Genomic DNA, 22,679 nt, shown 5'->3' with positions numbered 1-22,679 from the left:
GTGCTTTGAGAATAATGAAGAAAGGAGTTTTTAAAGAAAAAAACTAAAATAGGGAATATTTCAAATTACCCTTCCACTTGCCTTTCCACCATCTCCTAGGGAAAGAAAGGGCCGGCTGAAGTTTTCTGCTGGTCTGACCGTGCTGTGAGAGTTGTGTTTGGAGCTCTGGGCACGTATAACCGGGATGAGAAGGAGGCTGCACGGGAGGGGGGAGAGGGAAGAGGGAGCTCCAGCTACGCCTTTCTCTGAGCTTCCGAAGCCTCAGGGAGCAATCATTCCAGGATTTGGAAGAAGAGGGGGCAAAAACGGGAAAGGGCGAGCAGGAAGGCGGATCGCACTCGCTCTTCCTGCTCCCGGGGATCTAGGGGGAGGGGGTTACTATCACTTGCTGATGCTGGGGGACAGGATCTAGGAAGAGGAAGATCCCCCCCCCCTCCTCCTCCCAATCTCTCCCCAGCTTTCCCAGCAGCACCCCGGGCAAAGAGGTAAAGGAGCTGTTCTTCAGCACCGCGGAGGGATCGGTGCAGGGGAGCTGTCCGTTTCAGCACCACCACGTTAATGCAGTAGGTGGGAGCGGAACCCGGCGAGGCAAAGGAGAGGCGCGAGACGCGGATCCTGCAGCAAGCCGACCGGGTCGCTTTCTTTTCAGGAGCTTTGCGGCGCGGGGGGAGGAAGGGAAACCCGTCTCGATTCCCCGGGAGAGTCTCGCCCCCCCTCCTCTGCCCATCTTGCCACCCCGACCGACATCACCACCAATAACAACTGCCGCTCTGCCGCTGTGGTGGGGTGGGGGGGGGGAAGCCATGGCAAGCAAGACCTCGGCACCTGTTCAGCTGCAACCAAGGGCTTATAACACCCTCGCGAGTCTCGTTCGGTGGTAGGAAGCGGGAAGAAAGGACTGAAGAGCAGACCGCGAGCCAAAAACCCCACCGGAAAAAAAACACCCAAGGAAGATAACCGGGAAGGAAAGGGATTTTTCATGGCGCAGGCTGCAGAGCTAAGCAAGAAGACGGAAGGTTGCATCTGTGCTCTTACGGTCTCTAACTGTCTAGGTCCAGATAATGCGAGAGTGTGTTGAGGATGCTGTTTCTGTTGCCGCGACTGCTGCTGCTGCTGCCGTTCCCCCGTTCACTGTGGAAGCCATCTCCAAATTAGCCATTACATATGGAAACTGGAGACCAGAATTTTAGGAAAAGGGATTAAGGCATCTCATTTTGGGGGGGGTTGTCTATTTTTTTCCCTTTCTTTTATTTCATTTTTTAAATACACAGACACACATCTAAGATTAACAGCCGGAACGTTTCTCTTTTTCAGAAGCCAGCCTCTTCCCGTGTGATATTTTTTTTCTTCTTCGTTTACACTGATTCCGTGGGCTTTCTTACCTCCCTTTTTTATATACAGATTTCTCTCTATCGATCTCGAATAGATCTCCATTATAGTATTCTTATTATTAGAGGAAAGATTTATTTTTTATTTTAGTACTAACATACAAACCACGCGCGCGCGCAGCCCAAGAATCAGAAGGCGGTCGGGTATTTGTATAATGAAGAATTATGGGGCTCTTTGACAGAGGTGTTCAAATGCTTTTAACCACCGTTGGTGCTTTCGCTGCCTTCAGCCTCATGACCATCGCTGTGGGGACCGATTACTGGCTCTACTCCAGAGGGGTTTGCAAGATGAAAGGGACCGGCGAGAATGAAACCAGCAAAAAGAACGAGGAAGTCATGACCCATTCTGGATTATGGAGAACCTGCTGCCTGGAAGGTATTTGATTCCGGATCTCTCCCCCCACCCCTTCCCTCCTCCCTCCTCCCTCCTCCTCCCCCCCCCCTCCACCATTTTCTCATTCAGCCCCACCGCCATGGAACTAGGAGACTTGGGTTAGTTTCTGAGGACAAAGTTAAAAATATCCAAGGCGCCCATCTCCATCCTGTTCCTTGCCCCCTTCCTGCCTCCTTCTCGGCCCTGCTCATTGGAATAATCTCTGTGCTGTAAAAACACCCCCCGCCCCCCAAGACCTGTGTTTAAAAAGCAACTGTGTCCGATCCGCCTCTTTCCGCCTTCTTTTTAGTTCTTTTTTTGGAAAGCGAGCAAAAAAAGAGAGAGAGAAGAAATGCCTGTGTTATTGGAGCGCGCGGTTGGCTTCTAATGACAGGGGGGGAATAATTGGTCTCCTTTTGCGAATTGGATTGATGACGAGAAGTCTGGGAGAGTGAAAGGGGCGGGTGGGGGGAGCAAAGCAACTTCGCATGCCTGCTTTTCTTAACATCACCAGCGTTCCTCATGTCAACAACAACAGATCCGGCGGGCGTCTGGGGCTGCCTTCTTGGGTCAAACTCGGATGTTGGCGCTCGTCTCCTCCGGCAGACTTTTCTTTTGCGGTGGCTTCGAGCCGCCCAGGCATCGGTTAGGATGGGCTGTGTGGTCTGGTGGTCTGCGTTGGTTTCGAGGGTTGGCCACGACCAAATCTCCCACGGAACAAGTGGCAGAAAGCCTGGTCTCTCTCCCCTCCCCTCCCCTCCCCAGCCTAATGGGATCCTGAACCAGAGCGAGCCGGGCTCCTCACCGGATTGACATGTCTGATGGCAACAGAGGATCGCTGCTGCAGCCGGTTTCTGAAATCCGAGGCTGTGAACAGGCGGCGGGGGGGGGGGGGGGGAGGAGGAGGAGGCCGGGGGTGTTAGCGGCTCGCTTTGAAATGTGCTACTCAGCATCGCCTTCGGTGGAGATGTGGCGTGGGGGAGGGGGGCTCCCGATCGTGCGTGGCAAAGTGGGGAGGGAGGCTGATGCAAATCCGGGGGGCTCGATGGACGCGCGTCGCATCGCCGTAGCCTGTATGTTTAAGAATAGCATCTGAACTTGGGGGTGGGGGGTGGGGTGGCCTCACACCGCCCATGTAGACACGCATGTACAGGCTCCGGCTGTCCCCGCCTCAATCGAACCGGTTCCGATCGCTGCTGTCCCTGCCGGGTCTGGCGGGGCTGCGAGCTCCCGCAGAAGGCAGCAGCACTCCGAGTGGGTCAGAAAAGGAAAGGGGGGGACTATTCAACTGATGGTCCTGATGGTCTCTCCCCCCCACCCCACCCCCAAAAGTAGGGGACAGCAAACAAGCGGCTCTTTGGCAATGGTTGTGGCCGGGAGAAGAGTGAGATCCCCCCCCCCGCCCCCCGGCCCGGTTCTTGGTGCAAACGGTTGAGTGATGGTTGAACATGTTTTGAATAGCTAAGTGACTTCATTGAGCGATGGTCTATTTGACGCATACTGCATTTGGTGCCCTTTCCCTCGCCGAGCCGCTGCCTTCTCACATATTCTGCAGAGGACCTCCATGCTGAAATACTCCACGCTGTTCCCCGAGCCAGAAAAAATCGATACGGGTAAATTAATCGGGGGTGTTTTAAACACACGCACCCGCACACACACACACACGCACGCACAGCCTCCGGAGCGAGAGAGCGCGGTTTAAAGATCCCTTCCGTGTGAACAGCCTGTCAGACGGCTGTTCGTTAGGATCGAAGCCGAGGGGAAGAGAATCGATGGGATTAAGGGGTGTCCAACGCTGGCGCTTCAGACGCTCGTGGACTACAATTCCCATCTGCCCCTGCTGGCATGGCCAATGGACGGGAATTGTAGTCCATGAGCATCTGAAGCGCCAGAGTTGGACACCCTTGGTTAAACATTGAGGAGGCTGCCTGTCAGATCCCAAAGCTCAAGGAACGAGGCTGCCTTGCTTGCCCCGGGGGGAGGAAGCCAAAGAGAGACGCGTCTTCTTCCTTCCTGGTCTGTGTCTCTGAGCTCCAGAGCCCCGGGCAGATGGGGAGCGGATGGAGATGCTTTGGACCATCTGCACGTTAGCCTAGGCAGCGGCGGGGCTTCTCGATCCAGGGGGCAGGTCTCACTGGCTATGGGGCATTTGGGGGTCGGGATGGGGGGAAGCGGAGTTCTTTCGGCTCTCTGCTACCATTTTGCGCGAGTCCGGCTTCGCCCACTGCCCTTCCCTCCCCTCCCCCTCTGCTCCCCCTCCCCTCTTCCCGGCTCTTCTGTGCCGCGATTGCACGGAGATTAAAAGGGCCAGGATCGTTTCATTAAAAGCTCCTAATTGCCCCACTGTCCCAAGACGAGCCGGCAGCCGCTCTCCACAATCTGAGCCGGCCTTTGAACAATCGGAACCCTGCAAAAGGCGTGTGAGTTGCAGACAGAGAAGCACCAGGCTGGGCCCTGCGGGATATCGCCACGGCGCCCAGCCCCTCCCCCCTCCCCCCTCCCCCCAAACAGTAGACGGGGAGGACGGGGGAGAAATGCTGTTCACAAACCTTGTGAGCAGTTTCCCTCCCGCTCTCCAAGCCCATCCAGGCTGTGTGGCTCAATTGAAGCATGGAGTTGAACCACCCTGCTGAGCTAAGGCTGCTCTCCCCAGGGCCTCTCCCCTGCAGGAAGGCAGAGGCAACTAGGAAGGAGGAGGAGGAGGAGGCGGCGGCAGCAGACACCCCTGGCCTCTGCCGGCCTGGGCAGGAAACCGGACCCTGGAAGAAGCAGCGTCACCCTCAGGGGAAAGGGCTTCTGGAGGTCAAAGGGCACTGAGCTGAGGAGTCCCAAAGAACACACCTAGCCTGAAAGGGCCTCTGGGTTGCCCAGTTGTCTTGCCAGATGGGAGGGGAAGGGTCTCCTTTTCTCTCCCCTCCCCCTAACTCTTCCTCGGAAGATTGAGTACAACAGTGAGGATTCGGGCAAGCAGTGTGGCTGGGCTAATTCATCGTTTCCATTTAGTCTTTGTTTTCTGAAGAAGAAAGGCAGTCTGGAAACTTTTCCTGGCTGGGTTTGTGTTGACTGCTGGGAGTGAGGAGACTCTGTTTCTCTCTGCCCTCCCAACCGCAAGGCTTGGCTTTTAAGGCTGCTTGTGTAAAGAGAAAACAAAGGATCCAGTTCTGCTTTGTTTTCCTTAAAAGAAGGTGGGATGCTCACTTCACTCCTTCAGGAAGGCAATGGGATTAGATTACTCCACCAGCCCCCTGGGTTTCTAGATCTCCACCACCCTTCAAGTCCATAACTGTTTAGGATTGCACTAGAAGTGTATTAAACAAATGTCGCCTGGTTCGTTTCTCCCAGAATTGTGGACCGCGAGGTGGATCTGTCTTCCGTGTGGGAGACTTGGTTGACTTTCATTAAAAGAAAATCATTCATTAAGAATCAGATCCATAGATGAGATCTTGAGGGATGTAAAGCCGTGTTATGGTATTCTCACACTAGCTTGTCTCACGTTACTCATTTGCTGAGCAATGGTATGCATCAAGGCAATATTTGGGTTGTAGGGCCATCCTCTCTACCTAGTACTAAATAAAAAACACAATATTTTGGCACTGGGGGAATGTGGCCCTTTGCCTACCTAGCAAGTCCCCTGTTAATGTGCATTCTATTGGGCATACGGGTACCCAGATGTCTCTGGTTCCCAATACCTTCAAAGTTTGCCCAGCATGAGGATTTCTGGGACTGGGATAAGTATGTTCTTGAGGCCAATGGTTGGTGTCCTTGAATGGCCAAAGCAGAAATGGTGTGAGTTCAAAAGAGCCTGACTAGACTGAGGTAACCCCCAGCTGGTCCAGTCAGTGACCTTTGCAGCTGGAGGGAAGAGAGACAGGTGGGCCTAAGCAGTCATGACTGACACTCTTCCTTTCCCACAATGCCCACACCATTTTAAACTCTGTGGTGGCTGCAGTGCTGCGGAAGTAAGCCCCTTTAAAACACACACACCCCACTGCTTTTGAGTGAGTCAGATCATTGGTCTATTGAGGTCAGCACTCTGACTGGCAACAGCTCTCCAGGGGGAGGTCTTACACATCATTTACAACTTGATCCTTTGAGATGCAGATGACAGGAACTGAACCCGGACCCGCAAAGCAAATGTTCTGCTCTGAGCTACAGCCCCTCCCCAACATAGGAGGGCTTAGTTCAAAGAAACATGTCAAGGATTAGACTGCACAAGTTGAAAAATTTTAAGTGCATCAGAGGAGGAGCAATTTGCTGCTGTACCATTCCAATGTGGAAACATTTAGTGCTTTAAAAAATAAAAGGCAGTGTATGCTAGCACAGTGATGGCAAACCTTTTAGAGACTGAGTGCCAGGGGCGGAGCAAGGGGAAACTCTGTCCAGGGCACGGGTGCACCCTGCACCCCTGCCACACACCCGTCTGCCCCCGCCCTGCCCTGGAACATCCCTGGAACGCTCCAAAACACCGCAGTCACACCCCTGGAATGCCCTTGCCATGCCCAAGGGCGTGTGCCCAGTGCATCGTGCGCCCCTCATCCCCTTGGTGCTATGCCACTGCCAAGTGGTCAAACTGGGGTGATGGCGTGCGGGCCCACAAAGAGGGCTCTGAGTGCCACCTCTGGCAACCGTGCCATAGGTTCGCCACCACTGTGCTAGCAGGTCACTCAGATGCCATGCAGTGTTCCATCACTATTTTCTGTACCTTTGACTTTTTCAAATTTTCAGCTTCTTAAAATATTCTCTTTGGTTAGTTATTTCTTGGAAGATTGTGCACTTTCCCTCTCCATCATTATAATACATGTCTGCCCTGTTGTCTTTTTACAGGGGAGGAACAGCTACATGACCATTATTTTTATCTTGCTTTCTCCTGCAAAGCATTACTCAAAGTGGCTTACAAAACTAAAAATACAAATGGCCGTCCAAAATCTGAGGTAACAATATGACAAAAAGAGCCCCTCTACTTCTCTAAATGTATGTTCTGGCCAGATATTCCATATTGGGAATATTTAACTCTAGGTTGTCAAGCTCACCTGTGCGGTCTGGACTTGCCAGCTTCCCAAATTACCGAGAATTTGGGGGTAAGGCATTCAACACTACAGAGCTGTTCTTTTTCAGGCCTGAGCAGCCCGGGTGGGGTTGGGCAGGTAGTAAAGCTTAAGTTCCCCCACTCACCCATTATTTTCTGGCCTGAATATTGTTCTGTGGCCTTTGAATCAGGGCTTTCAGGGCTGTCAAGGAGAGGGCAACTTTTGCTTAGATCCTGTTCTGTAGGCCAGATCTAGCTCCTTCCACTATTTTATCTGCTCCCTGCTACTCCTATCACATTTTTAATCAAGATACTGTAATTTGGGGGATGTTGTGGGTTTTTCGGGCTGTATGGGCATTCCCTTTTGTAATATCACAGCTCCTTTTTGAGTTTTGTATGTAACGTATACCTGTTGGAATGCACTGCTCTGTCTGAATGCATTTGCTCCATGAAGGTGAAGCTACAAACTAGAGCATGGTGTAGAGCATGGGTTAGGATCTGGGAGAAATTAGCAGTGGAGTTAAGGTTCCAGAAAAAAAAATGTTGAATTATGTCCATAAAATTACTGAGATCATGGTTACTGAGATAACGTCTATGAAATGTTCTGGACATACTGAAATGTGCTGTGTAAATGGTCTCTGTTTCTCTTTTTAAAAATGAGATTGGGGCTGTTCAGGAAGTAAAGCGTGTGGTGTAAATCTTAGTACAGGCAGTCAGAAAGGCTTTCTTCAACCGTCCTGCTTTCCTCGCTGTTTCATCTGTCTGTGAGCTGTTTGCTTTTCTCCTTTCCTTTAGGGAGAAATGGATCCATGCTCCATAGTTGTTCAAAAGAAAGCACCACTGTAGACACAGTGAATTTCCTGTACTGATATCGCTTCTGTGTAGGAAACTATGTGTTATCATGAATATAGTGACCATCAATTTTTTTTTTTTTTAGCAAAAGTGAAATTAGAATTTTTTCTGGGAGTTTCATCTCAGGTGAAATATCTGAAGAAGAGTGAGGGAAGCCAGAAGGCAAATTTCTCAGGGTGAGTGGGGGCTAACCAGCTGCATCTTCCCCACAACCATCAGAAATTGCTGAGTATCTCTATCCCTCCATTGGTTTTAATGTTCTCCTTTCTTAAGCTGAATTGAAGCTCAGGAAGATTTTGGCTCGTTTAATAAGGCACAACCTCCATGTAAGTCTCACTGAGTAGGATTCAGAGTAGACCTACTTAGGATTACAGCGTTAGTCCCTAGGAAATTCTTTTGGAATGCAGGTTAAGCCTTTCTTTCTGCGCCTCATAGTATCTTGTTCAAGATGCAGAAACGCACACCTTGAAACCTGTTTTATTTACACCCAGCACAATCTAATCCCATTAAGCACAAAGTACCTCTTGTATTTCATTTTACAAACTGCCAGCTAGGAGCTTTTACCACCATGATGTGGCCCTTGCCATCTTCATCTATTGCTGCGGGGATCCTTTTCAAAGATGGGGGTTCAGAAGAGATCCTTTGGGTTTGCAACGGCTCATTTGCATATCTCAAAGCTGCATGTTCTTGCGTAACTCTCCATTCAATGGCCTTTCTCTATTAATTTTCATGAACACGATTCTGAGCACCAGTTTAATCTCCACACCTAGAGACTAATTTGACCCTCCTTTTGCAGATCTCCAAGAACTAAAAGGAGATCGGATCTCTGATGCCCTGTGAAGCAAACAGGAATAAATTTGATTTCCTTTCACTGCATGGTTATTGGCTTTGTCATGTCATTACTGTTGCAGAAAGGGATTGGTCTTGGAGGCTCGTATGTGGGGCGGAGGGTGGAGAGAACCATCCACCGAGAGTAAGCATGAGTGATGTGCAAAGGGTTAGACATCCCTATGGAGCTGCCTGGTGTGAAGGCAAGTAATTGAATGGAGACCGTTGTCGGAAAGTATCCCAGCCGAGGACCCTTCCAAAAGGGAAATTAATGAGCTCATCTCTTCCTCTTTGTGGCTTGTTATAGCGGAGTAGGCGGTGGGCACATGAGCTAGAGTGCAATTTCCACAATCACAAAAGCCAAGCGTTGACAGACGCCTGTGGAGGAGGGAGGGAAGCAGGCTTTGGGCAGCACATCTTTCATCCCCCTCCCTGACCTGCGTAGGACCCCTGCAATTCAGTCCCAAGCCCCCATATTTTCCTGCCAGCATCGCTGAAGCATGATTCATCGCTCTGTCCCCTGAATTGTCCACCCCAAGGCCCCTGCCTCGTTCTGCCGGCACACCTCTGTCTCTGCGTGTCCTCGGCTTCAGAATGCCTTTTAATATTAATAAATTTCCAGCTGGGGTCTGCCAATGGAGCCCAATCTTGATTTGCAGCAATAGTTGCTGTTCCAGTTCTGGAGTCTCTGCAGGGCTCCTCAGTTTTGCCACTCCAGACTCCCGCTATCAGTACCAGATTTATACAGCTTTGCTCCTGCACTTCCAGCCTGGCTGATAGTATCTCCCGCTGTCTCAGCCTCAGATCTCCTCTGAGCACAACACACTTAATTGCAGTGGATCAAGGCAGGGTGGTTGTCTCTTAGCAAGAGGTGTACATGGAGCTCCGTGTCTCACACAGAGCTGCAGGTGAGTGTCCAACACATTGCTCACGTTGCCCACCTGCAGGAAGCATTGGATAAGGAAGGCCGTGGCTCTCTGGGAGTGTTTGTGTTCTCCACATATAAGATCCCAGACTCTATTGCCTCTGATTGAAGGAATATCAAACAGCAAGCCTGAACTGTACCTAAAAATCCCGGGACAGCTGTTGCCTCTCAGGTAGAGGGCACTGGACTAGATGGGTCCTTTGCATTTTACAAGGGAGGAATGCTTGATTTGGGCTGCTTCAACCAGGGATGTTCTTAGGGATCCTGGAGCCCTGGGCAAAAGTTCAGGAAGGGGGCTCAACATCACTGTCCCCCACCCCATGCTGAGCCCAAGCAAGGAGTATCCTTACACCCCATGAGGCGGGTGGAAAGTGCTGCAGGAAGCTGGCTGCCCAAGCTCCAGATGAAGTGGGTGCAAATGGCTGTCACCATGAACAGGCAGATGTGAGTGACAGCAGCAGGAGCCTGTCATTTTTCTTCTTTTCCTTCTGCCATTAAGGGAAGGTGGGCCCATTGGGCTCAACGCAGTTTTCCCCAATTGCCTGATGGCTAAGCCTGCCCCTGGTTTCCAGCCAGCAGTGCCAAAATGCAACCCTGCCACAAGGGAAACAACAAATGGTGCAGGAGAAGGCAGGGAAAATGGCTTCTACATTCTCCTGTCTCTGCACCACAAGCTGCTACTACCCTCCAAACCCTCCACAAATGCCCAGATACAACAGAACATGTGCTGCCCTGTGGACCTAAAATCCCCGTTCCCCTGATAAGTCACCCTGTAACTCTACTATGTGGTTTGGCAGGGAAATGGGGGGGACCCCTTTACAGAACTAACTGTGTGGCTGTGGGCTGTCCTGTGGCAGTTTGAAAGCAGATCTGATGGATGTTTCACTCATAGCCACCCCTTTAAACAGGGGGAAAAACAGGTTTAATATTTTATTTTGATTAAAGGGAAAGTCCCAAGAATGCCATGAGCTGTGCTTGGGACAAGGACAATGTCACGTGTATCTTGGGTTTCCTGCCTTACATATGGGAGGAAATCCCCATGCGGACCTAGCAGCCATGGTACGGTTTCCGTAGAATCATCTCAAGCAAAGCAAAATGAGTATTTGGGAACTAGGAGGAGGAAAAGACGTAGTGATGGTTCTACTGATTTGAAGAATGATGACAACAGGTGTGGTTTAGCTTAACAAATCCCACTTTATTTGTGAGACGAAAAGCTAAAAAGTGTTACAAGAATTAAGAGCCAGGATCAGCCTTGTTGCTGTTTGGGAGAGATGGATAAGTTAACGTACTGAAATGCGCATGAATGGCTGCTTTCAAGAGAATGGGAGGGAAACAAAGCACCGGTGATGTGAAGATGCAGTACAGCAATAGCACCGGAACTCTACTACCTGAGCAGTTTCACGGGGATATGAGAAACAGTCAGTCTTTTCCCGGTATCCTGAGAAGCATCTCTTTTGATGATTCAGTCTCTCTCTCTTCAGTCTCTCTCTTCCCCTGCAGTCTCATATACATTCCAGAGGCCTTATTGACACCTCGAGGTATATCCATTTTGATGTGGCTCTTACATATGGACCAATAGGCAAGGAAAAATGGACAAGAGGAATGCAAGAGGAAACCGGTCCTCCTGAGTCCCACTTTCCTCCCATGTATCATGAAATTAGAGGGGTGCATCTTATTTTGGGAAAAGCCTGGCCCATGTCACACTTGCCTCCTAAGGCTGTGTTTAATGGGAGAAGATAGTGTACTGTTTGGCATAATAAATGTTCCCATTCAGAAGAATCAGTGCTTTTACCAACTAATTCATTAGCAAAATTTCTCCCTTGATACTCTGTCCCCAAATGCATACAAAGAATTAGGGCAGGTAAAGGAATATATACAAAACACAGCTGGCAAAGTTACTGTATTCTTAAAAATCTTTAACTTAATGGTATTTTATGTTTCATTCTAGCTAGAGAGGAATTGAGGAAGCAGTACTTTTGAAGGTCTCCTTCCTGCTGCATTGGGTTGAAAAACCCTCTTTCAATTCCTTTTGTGAATCAAATTCAAGGTTCTTTAATCTTGTGCCATTTCTATTTCCTTGCACCTTATTTCCCTATTTTTAGAATTAAAATTAAGCTAAGAATGTCTCGCAGCATTCAAGCATAAAAGTACATTTTAAAAAATAACCTCTGCAATCCCCTGCTTTATATATGTATGGTCAGATGTGCAAACTAAATACACGTGGATCTAACTAGTCCTTGAGGATGTAAAATGGTATATTGTGTAGCCAGATCTTCTCAGCTAAGCAGATGAGGGGTTTGCCAAGGAATATTTTGCAGACGAAGGCAATGGGAAACCACCTCTGCTTAATCACTCACCTTGAAAACCTTATGGAGTAACCGTAAGTTGGCTGGGACTTGACAGTGCTTTACACACATGCACACACACACACACACACACACACACACACACACACTAGCCCCTAAGTGTTCTAACAGGTGACAAATTTAGTACAGATGTACCTTGTTAAGCCCAGGTACTTCAATGGACTTAGAAAGGAATATCTCTGCTTAGGATGACACTGCACGTATCCCAGTGTCTATAACAGGGGTCTGCAACCTGCGGCTCTCCAGATGTTCATGGACTACAATTCCCATCAGCCCCTGCCAGCATGGCCAATTAGTCATGCTGGCAGGGGCTGATGAGAATTGTAGTCCATGAACATCTGGAGAGCCGCAGGTTGCAGACCTCTGGTCTATAACATCTTCATGTAATTACCAGGTCTGCCTGAATAGGGTCAGATTAGTCACAGTTTGCCCACAAAAACAGCAACCACATCTGTCTTTACGATTCCCTGCCGGATAGTTTTAGCACTGTGGTCCAAAGAATAGCGCACGTCAGAGTGTATCATCCCTCAATGGCCAGGCAACATGGAGATTATTGCCTTCTACTGTGTTCCTGCATCTCCTCCAGAATCCTCAGAAAGACCATTCTCTGGGCTGCAGGACTCATGTGGTGGAACAGCCATGCCGTTTATTAGGGAGACTGGAGTAGGCACTACCAAGTAGGCACAAGCAGATAAGTGTCACTCCACCCAGGGGAAGGGTTCTCATTCACTTGGCTCTCTTAACCCACCAACTTGCATCACTGCTTCTCATTGTGGACCCTGTAACCTGATGAATGATCTTTTGAAAGGTTAGACAGGGCTGCGGCTTCACAGAGTAATGTGAAAACATGATTGTGCATGCATTACTGGATACACACCAACATCCACAAGGCTTTCTCGCAATTGTAGTTAGACCCTGGGATTTCTGAAGCCATTATAGTCACAGATGCCTACCTCAGGCTCCCTTGCTGTGATATCTGTATCTCCAACCATGGAAATCAAGCCTAGAAAAAGGCTCTGTTTGTTCAGTGAGTCATGAAGTGAGTGCATCTATTTGATTGCCTCCCTCTTGTATCTGACACAGTTGTGCTTGTCTATCTTTTTGTCCTGGGTAGACTCAATCAAATCCACATTTATTAGCCATGGGCCATACACGCATGTATAAGACTTCAACCCTAGCCTAGCTCCCAAGAGTTTACATAAAAATTAAAATTCAATATGAGATTTATACAAAGCATTAAAATCCAAAGAAGAGGCTATTATATAAGCTTGAAAATACAAATAGAATAATTGTATGGCATTGAAATACAGCAACAAAATAATAATATTTAATTATATAATTAAGACAAAGTCCAGTTGAAACTATGAGGGGATTTGGCCAGCTATGTTACAACATAGCTTTTAAAGTTGGAGCTTTAGTTAAGTTTTCTCTAATTTTTGCTGCTAGAAACATAAAAGTCACTACTTTAGTTGTAACCTCAGGAAAAATATCAGCCATAATGTAGACTCAGTTTGAAAAACTGCCTGAAAATATAAGTATTCCATGAGATGTCCACACTATTGGGTTATTATACCTCAGATAACTCCTCTTTGATCAGACTGGTAAATGATTTCATATCTCTGTTACACATTTGGCAAAAAAAAACCAGATGGTCTACTCTAAGGCAAAGAACAGAAGTATCAGCTCCTCTGAGACTTCAGAATACAGCAGAAAGCTTTTATCTTTGCGTCTTCTCCCATACTCACAGAGTAAGGTCCCAGAACCTGAAGGTGAGGCTCTTCTGTTGTATGTCACTCCTTCCAGCCTCCATGGAGGATTTGTCATGGGGATCCTCAGAAAGCTAGAAGCTGTTCTACTGCTGGATAGGAAGAGCCGGAAGACTAAATGCCAGGTTCTTGTGAGCTCCTTCAGGAGCAAGTTTGAAACCAGAGGATTCAACAACTGACTCTGGGAGGGCAACTATCCAGACAGATCCTTCCAAGTTGTTGCCCAGCATTTGCCCTGGGAGTTCAAGCAGCCCAACAGAAACACGTGCACAGATCTGGAATGAGTGTGGTGCTGGAAAGTGCTGTCAAGTCACAGCTGACTTACAGCAACCCCATGGGGTTTTCAAGACAAGAGACTTTTAGTGGTGGTTTGCCATTGCCTGCCTCCACATGGGCTGAGAGAGTTCTGAGAGAACTGTGTCTGGCCCAAAGTCACCAACAGGCTTCATATGGAGGAGTGAGGACATGAACCCGGTTCTCCAGATTAGAGTCTGCCACTCCTAACCACTACAGCCTGTTGACTCCATTGGAATGAGTGCTCAGAATTTTTCATTTTTTTTCAAGAGAAACACCCATGGTGGATAACAAAGAAATGTTAACTACAAATCAGTGGAAGCAATCTAGTGGAAGGAACCCCACCATCTTTTCCTATCTCTAATGCAGAAAAGCACACTGCTGATGGATCCCCATTGGGCTAGGCAGGTCAAAGGAAAGGGCTTCATTGCCTTCATATTGTTGGAGGCTGAATGGCCTGAATCAGCCCAGATAACACCCAGTTATGTGCCTTTCCTTTTGCCAAAATGTGGAATGGCTGATCAAGTCCATTGAATGTAGTTACAGGGTCGGGGTGAGTCTTGCTTCCTGTACTTGCTGATGGCAGGAATAACAGCTTTCTCACAGAAGCATGTTCAAAAATGCAGGAGAGAGAAACAATGTCTTGCCCACAGGCATCCTTTGGGTTTGAATATTCAATGAATTGTTCACTAGGCATCTAATTTATTTTTACCACTTACATGACCCAATCTCGTATTTTTCGATGTCACACTGAGCCATTGGATAAAATTTGTCACCTAAATTTGAATATCAGGGCAGAGAAGACCCGTATTCAAACTCTGATGCTATGGATACCAGGGTAGTTGTGGTGGTGCAAAGAAAACTAAGGGATCAACCGTCCAGGGTCCTACAGACAGGACTGGAGCTCTCTGGGTGGGGGCCTCAAAACCTGCCTTGGGCAGTTGTCCTGCGGCACTAGGAACTATCTGCACCTGTGAGGAGGCAAATGGAAAGACAGGCTATCCTCTTGTGTCACTGGTTTTCTTTAAAAGGAACTAGCTGTGCTTTACTACCAATGAAATGATGACAAATCTCTGCATAACATTGAAGGGATTTGGGGGAGTGAGTGGTTGCAGGGTTCTGGACTGGAATTCAGATTCTTAACTGTGTTCATTTGCACCAGTAATGTCCTGTTCATATGCTTCAATTAACCCTGTTTAGCCAAGGACAGTCCCAGGTTTCTGGGATCTTGCCCTGCTAAATTCATTGTCTGTATTTGAAGGAGAGCTGCCAGCCACCACATTCCACTCCACCTCTGAGTGGGATAACAGCAGTTTTCGGTTGCACAACCATGCCAGAGGACACGAATGAACACCAAAACACCATGTAACACACAGTCTGTGCCACAACTGTGTCTGTTGCGGCTGGTGAGGTTCGTAGGTTACACGTGACCACAATGCTGCTCTCTCATACTGCATGAAAGCAATGAAAGACAAGCTAATGCAGAGCAATGAATACAGTATGTGAAATAGGATAGGAAACTCCTGGAGAACTGGGGAAAGGGACCTCAGTGGGATGCCAAGCCACAGAGGCTGCCCCTCCAAAGCAGCTGGGGAACTGATCTGTGTAGTCTGGATATGAACTGTAATTCTGGGGCATCCCCGGCTCCCATCTGGAGGCTGGCTTCCATAATATAGCGGCCAATGCAATAGCCAAGTTGGAGTGACAATATGGATGACCAAGTAAATACACACATGTCCCTGCTGTTTTTTCCTGTTTTCTCAAAGTATTTGCACAAGGGCAAGTAGCTGGGGTTTCCCCCTCCTGTGTTTTATCCTCAGGCACAGAGTGTCTGGCCCAAGGTCACCCGGTGAGCATCAATGGAAGAGCAAGAAGTCAAACCCAGGATTTCCTCCTCCTATTCCAGCACTTTTATGACTTCACCATATGCCCAAGGCCTCCTATCAAAATTGTGGTTTTGAGTTGGGATGGACAGACCTGTGTTTCAAGTGCAAAGTTTGGATCAGGCCTCCCAACCTTGCTTCTGTTGCATGCATGTAATGCAAGTGCTTGCAAATATACAGTGAAGATGGGGGTTGCTGCTGGGAGTGTGGGTGTTTTTAAATAGATGCAAACCAGCATGGCGTAACAGTTAGGATGCTGAATTAGGATCTTTGAGACTCACGTTCAAATCCCCACAGTGCCACAGAAGCTTGGACCAGCTGCAGAGCTGTTGTGAAGAAAATAGAGGAGCAGAGAGTGATACAAACCGCTTTGGGTCCTCGTTGGAGAGAAAGACAGGGTGTAGATTAGGTAATTAAATAAAGAAAATCTCTCTCTCTCTCTCTCTCTCTCTCTCTCTCTCTCTCTCTCACACACACACACACACACACACACACACACACGTGCCACTCCCCTGGGTGTGTGAGTGGGAGAGTGGATTTTGTATTAGGTACTGAAGTTGTGAAAGAGAGGAGGAGTGGACAGATAAGAAGCCTTCCCTTTCCTTAGTTTAAGTCAAGTGCTCCATGGACAGTCTTTCCTGACCAGCAGGAGCTCCCAGGCAAAATCTCTGTCAACATTGCTACTTGAGATCCCACCAACTGGATTTTTTAAAGGTTTGCCTCGGACCTTATATTGGCCACAAGCCACTGAACTATGCTCCTCCTTTGTATCATCCCCATCCTCTTCTGTTCCTAATTTTTCAGTGTAGGGATTTAAATATGATTTAATCTTGGAGATTTTACCACCATCTGGAGATACACTCTAGACTAGATTATCAGATGCTGTGCATCATTTTATTGTACTCCTTTTTATGATGGAAGCCACCCTGAGCTTGTAGGGAAAGGGCAGCCTACATATGCAATGCAGTGCAATCAATAAATAAACACATGAGTAAACCAGTAAAATATTATTTAGCAATATTTAGCATTACACGGTATTTAAAAATGTTTTATTAATTGCACGTCCCATCTCCTCTGCTTTCATTATACAGTTCAGTTCTTCTGATCACTGACATTAGGTAGACTCTATATCCAAGAATAGAAAGTGTATTTTATACCCCACTTTCCTCTATGTTCAAGGAGTGTTAAAGCAGCTTACAATCACATTCCCTTCCTCTCCCCACAGCAGTACATTAGGTGGGGCTGAAAGAATTTGGAGAGAACTGGAACTAGCCCAAGGTCACTCAGCAGGCTTCATGCAGAAGCATGGGAACACAAACTCTGCTCTCCAAATTAGAATCTGCCGCTTATGTGGAGGAGTGGGGAATCAAGCCCAGTTCTCCAGATTAGAGTCCACCACTCTTAACCACTACATCATGCTGCCCTCCCGAGCTGCACATTTCCTTTCAAACACAAGCTATCAACACTTGCCACCCCATGGAAACCAATAGAACTATAAGGTCCTTATTTATCTCACTGACAAACTCCTGTGACTTGACAGCTGCGTGATCTTTGGTGGAGGAATTCCATACCAGCTGCTCACAGATGTCTCCCAAGCCATAATCCTTTATTATGAGATAGGCAATTTGTTTCTGCATATGTGCAAAAAGGGCAGATGTGTTGATGCCTGACTTTGGCTTTCTGCCCCCAAATCTCCCATCTGTTTCTGTCTCCTTCTCCTTCCTCCCTTCCCTCCCTCCCTTCCAAATATTCGTTTGTTCATTCATTCTTGTTCTTCCCCCTTCATATTTGTCTTTCTCTCTCTTTCCCTTTCCATCTTTCCCCGAGGTTTTGGTCCTCTTGTCACTTTTAGATGTAGATAGAAAGCGCTTTGGATTTGGTCTGATTCAACAGAGCAAAGGTGGTAGGTGAGGTGAGTCCACTGACATTTGTCCTACTAGGATAAAGTGTTTCTGATACTTCTTTGAAAGCTGAGCCCTGCATCTCTGTTTAGTGGGAATGTATTGAAAGGAAATGGCATGACTTATCCTGAGAATGAAGGTGACCAAAATGCTCCTTTCCTTACCCAGGCTGCTTATAGAACAGGCATGGGAATGAATGTTAAACAACAGTTTTTAGACCAATCTTTTTGGTAGCCAAAACCACAATATAGAAGTTACTGGTATCAGCACCAATTCAAGAAAACAGACATAACTGGAAAATTAAATGGTGCTGAAAACATTAAAAAATATAGAACGAGGCAGTAGGGAAAATAATCAAGGACAGAGGGAAGAAAGAAAAACAGGAGTTAACACAGTCCAATCCTAAGAACACTTTCCTGGGAGTAACCTCCGCTGAATAAAATGGGACCTTCCACTGAGTAAATTTGTTCTCTGAAATCAGGAATATATTCTGAAATCAGGAATATATTCTGAAATCAGAGAATATTTATTGATGTCCTGAATTTGTAGCCACTACTGTCCTTTATATAGCTTATAAGCAAAAATACAATCTACTGTAAAATAATAAATTGCTAGAAAAAAAACTAAGACCCACCACCATGAATAAAACAAACTAGAAACCAATAAAACAAGCAACATCTAAAGTGATAATTCTTACGCTGAGCTGTATCATAGGCTGATTCCGCATGGGCCAAAAACAGCAGTGTGAAAATGGTGTGAAAATGGTGTGAAAGGGTTTAAAACTGTGTAAAAGGATTTATACTGTTTTCACACCATTTTCACACCGCTGTTTTTGGCCCATGCGGAATCAGCCATAGTTTCCCTATTATCAGTGTGCCACCCTGTTTTCTTAACTGTCCTGCCAGTACACAGAGGACATTACAGAGAGAACTGTGCACACCAACCATTTCTTTCAATGTAGTCAATTTGCACTTCTGAAGAGGCACTGAAAAGAAACATGACTGGATTATTGTTATTATTAATAATAGCAAACATTAAAATAATAATGACTTGAAAATCGAGATACAGCGACTATGGCACGAACCAGCTGAGGTTGTCCCAGTGGTAATCGGCACCCTGGGTGCCATTCCGAAAACACTAGAGCGGCACTTGAAACACCTTCAAATTGACAAAATCAACATCAGTCAGAATCAGAAGGCAGCCCTGCTGGGACCCGCATGAATACTAGACTGATACATTACAACTTCCCAGGCCTCTGGGTAAGGCTTGAATTGTAATGAAAGGCCAACTACCAGCTAAAGAACTGGTGGTTGTGATACTGAACAAAAGTAAATAATAATAATATTTTTCATCTATAATTTGCACCAGAAATTCCAGGGCCACCAGGGATAAAATATGGGGAGGGTGCTGTCTGAACCACAGCTTACAAACTATGCTAGAGTGTCATGGGAATCATTGGAAGCAATTATAGGATGATTAAGGTTAATCTGTTTTCTGTTAAAAGTGCATAAAACTTAGGCCCTTCCGCACATGCAGAATAAATCACTTTCAATCCACTTTCACAATTGTTTCCATGTGGATTTTGCTATTCCGCACACTAAAATCCAGCTTCCGCATGCATTAAAAGTGGATTGAAAGTGCATCATTCTGCATGTGCCCACACGATGCCCAACATTGTTCTCCCTTTCTCTCAAGGACTGCAGATTAAAACATTGCTCTTTTTAATTTCTGTTGCTTCCAGGTGCTGTCTGTAAAGAACCATAGACATTGATGATCTTCGACTGCAATTAGTAACAGTACTGTTAATGAGTAGTAGTACTATTAGTAGTAGAAGTAGTAGTAGAAACTAGCCTCACATGCCTGTGATCAGAGAGACTGGCTTCTTTGTTAAAGCAAATGACTTCCAGATATCTTGAACCAGAACATTTAGAAGTGAACATTATAGAAATATTAATATTTAATATTAAATATTTATACAGTACTTTTTAAACTCAGTGCCACAATTGCTTCGCACACCTCCCACTAATCCTGTTAACAGGCAGACTGTTTTTATTAACCCTTCCTTTTAGGTGGGAGGGTCAAGTTTGAGAGAAGGCAGTTTTGAGGAAGCCCGGCCTTTTTTGGAGTGAATTTATGCCTGATATCATCCCTTTGCAGCACCACCTCTGAGCAGCTCTGCTTCAAAGGAGGCATCCAGATAGCAGCCTCCAGCATCCCTAATGCAAAAACTATTCAAATAAAGACAAATATTATCCCCCAACCCCAGTGCATGCCCAAAGGTTTTCAGCATGTGAGGTCAGCCATTAACCAAGCGCCTCAACTACCACTAGCTGGGCACAATCCGAGACTCCATGGCATAAGTCAGGTGCACACAGAGCTAGTTGGGCAGGTAAAAAGGTGAGCAGGGAGTGAGGTGAGCAGGGAGCCCAGGAGAGGCAGAGCTCTTCCTTTCTCCCTCTGGCAGGGCAGGGGAAGGCAGACCAGATGGCATGCCATTAACCAGGTGACAGTGCTGGGACCTAGGATCCTGTTCAGTGTTAATGCTTGATAGGGCCGGTGCCCTCTGCTCCTATGGCAATCTAGGAAATCACTTAGATCCACCAACTGGGTAGTAGGGTTGCCAGGTTCTCCCTAGCCATTGAAAGAGGATGAGGGGGGAGGGGTTTTTTCTAGATCCAGGTTGGGAAACTTCTGGAGATTTGTGGATGGAGCCTGGGGAGGACAGGGACCTCAGTGAGGCACAATGTCATAGAGGTCACCCTTCAAAGCATCCATTTTCTCCATGGAAACTGGTGTCTGTAGTCTTGAGATGAGCTGTAATTCTGGGGACATCCCAGGTCCCACCTGGAGGCTGGCATTCCTACTGGGTGGGCTGGGCCTAGCATGCAGCCATCCAGCCAAACTGCAGTGTCTTTAAGGGTTCCATTTTGGTCCTATTAAAGGAATAGTATGAGATAGATCTGCACAGACTGATGCAGTAAGGAATCAAAGACACGAGTCTTGTCGGTTCCCTGATAGGTAGCCAAAGATGCTTTGCGGCTCCATTAGATTTCATTGACACACAATGGATTTCATAAATTGTGTGGCTTCATCTCAGCTCTTCTGAGGCTATATAGAAGGCCTGCTCAACTTGGCATATCTCTGACTATGCCTCACTGCCAGTGATGCTCCTGGAGACCCACTCTTGGCTGCCATGTTTCCTTATGCTTACGTCCATTATCCCATGCCACCATGGCAGCTAGAACTGGCTACTGGCAATTGCCATAAGCAGCAGGCCCAGGTTTGAGAGAAAGATATCAACAGGTGAGACGAACAGAAGCCCTAACAGAACACTGAAGGACGCTTCCAAAGAGGGAGTAAAGTTCCCCCTTCTTCTCGGAGAATCTCTGGCCGCTGACATCTCTGTCAGAGCATCAGTGCTTTAATCCTCCTCTGCACTGTCTATTCAGACTACAGATGCTTATCCTTGTATTTTCCAGCAAACTGGGCATTTTTCTTTTTTGCACAAATAAATTCACAATAAGCAAAGGTCAGCCTGAGAGTAGACTTAAGAGTATGAATGATTAAACTGAAGGGGAAAGATAAGTGATGGAAACAAGCAGAAATAGTGATAGCCTGCAAGAATGCCAGAGCTTTCGTCATTTAAAGAAACAAAGGATGAACAAGGATGAAACAGGAGGGGCACTGGAAATGAAACCGTGAGAGAGATGCAAACAGAAGAGGCAACAGAGGTTCATTCCAATAGGTGGTGCCTTTCTTTGCACCCTCAACAACAATTCCCAGAGTCCTTTGGTGCAAGAAATAACAGTTTATTTGTTTTTTTAATCTGTAATGAAGAAGCAACTAGTGTTGATATCATAGTGGGTTAGATTTGACCAGCTTTTTTTGCGTGTGAAACAGGGAACAATGGGTCCTTTTTGATCACCTATCAGGTTATGCTGAGGATTATGAAACCTACATGGTCAAAAGCTATGTGGGTGTAAGGGTTTGGTACCCCAGTCAATAATAAGACTCAAGAATGGCTTCAGGAGCTTTATTAGAACTGTGTCTGACCCCTATGGCCAGGTAGCTGAGACTGAAGCCCCAGCTCCCTGACCCCAGTATAAACCTTACAGTTACAGTCAGTTAACTGTAAGGAGGGAGGGGAGGGAGGGGAAGGGGAGGGAGGGGTGGCATGCAAAGGAGGGGAGGGAATAAGGGGTGGCATGCAAGAGTGGGGGAGGGGGCCCGGCATCTGGACATGGCCCACCCACCCTAGCGAAGGGAGGGGAAGGGAAGGGAGGGGTGGCATGCAAAGGAGGGGAGGGAGTAAGGCATGAGAAAGGACAGTTGAAGATAGTTGCGGTAGATACACTGTTTTGGGAATGGATTGGCTTCTCCCCAGGAAGGGGCGATTAGGGAGAGTTGGTGGACTCCATTCACTACATTGCTGCAGTAACAAAAGGCAGGGCCTCTGGCCTTGGGCAATGCTAATACGAGTCCAGCTGCAGCCAGACATGCCTGGGCATGTCTTGTGCGTTTTGGCAGGCCCAGAATGGCAGGGCCTGACAGTGGGTCAGGGGATGTTGTAAGGAAAGGCATAAGGTGAGATTGAGTGAAAAAAACTGGCTGGATCCAACCCACTGTCCTGTGCTTCAGAATTTCAGTTTAAACAATAGCCTTTGCCAGTCTCTGTTTTCAGGGGGCTAGCATGGTGTAGTGGCTAGAAGGAGAATATGGAGACCCAGGCTCCCATCCCCACTCTACTGACTAGGTGACCTTGGGCTTGTCACTTCTCTCAGCCTAAAATACTTCACAGGATGGTTATTGTGTTATAGGCTCCCTGTTGGGCAAAAGAGTGGGGTATCTATCTATCTATCTATCTATCTATCTATCTATCTATCTATCTATCTATCTATCTATCTATCTATCTATCTATCTATCTATCTATCTATCTATCTATCTATCTATCTATCTATCTAGCTAGCTAGCTAGCTAGCTAGCTAGCTAGCTAGCTAGCTATAGCTATCTATATCATATCTATATCATATATCTATATCATATATCTATATCTATGTCATATCTATCTATCTATCTA

The 22,679-nt window shown here is 47.1% G+C and overlaps 1 protein-coding gene across 2 annotated transcripts in view; it reads left to right on the top strand.

The window, feature by feature from the left end:
• Positions 1 to 301: 301 nt before the first annotated feature.
• The window catches only part of CACNG2 (calcium voltage-gated channel auxiliary subunit gamma 2), a 145,517-nt gene continuing 123,139 nt past the window's right edge, over positions 302 to 22,679 (top strand). The window contains exon 1 of one of the 2 annotated variants that reach the window (XM_048500699.1): positions 302 to 1,764. In XM_048500699.1, the coding sequence (XP_048356656.1) occupies positions 1,554 to 1,764 (211 nt within the window). In that variant the 5' untranslated portion in view covers positions 302 to 1,553. The remainder of the gene's footprint in view (positions 1,765 to 22,679) is intronic. The other variant, XM_048500698.1, reaches the window with a different exon arrangement.

Source organism: Sphaerodactylus townsendi, linkage group LG06 (assembly GCF_021028975.2).
Source record: "Sphaerodactylus townsendi isolate TG3544 linkage group LG06, MPM_Stown_v2.3, whole genome shotgun sequence".
In the NCBI taxonomy this organism is placed as follows: Eukaryota; Metazoa; Chordata; class Lepidosauria; order Squamata; family Sphaerodactylidae; genus Sphaerodactylus; species Sphaerodactylus townsendi.
The sequence above is the reverse complement of the archived record's forward strand: the minus strand, read 5'-3'. Positions and strand labels throughout refer to the sequence as shown.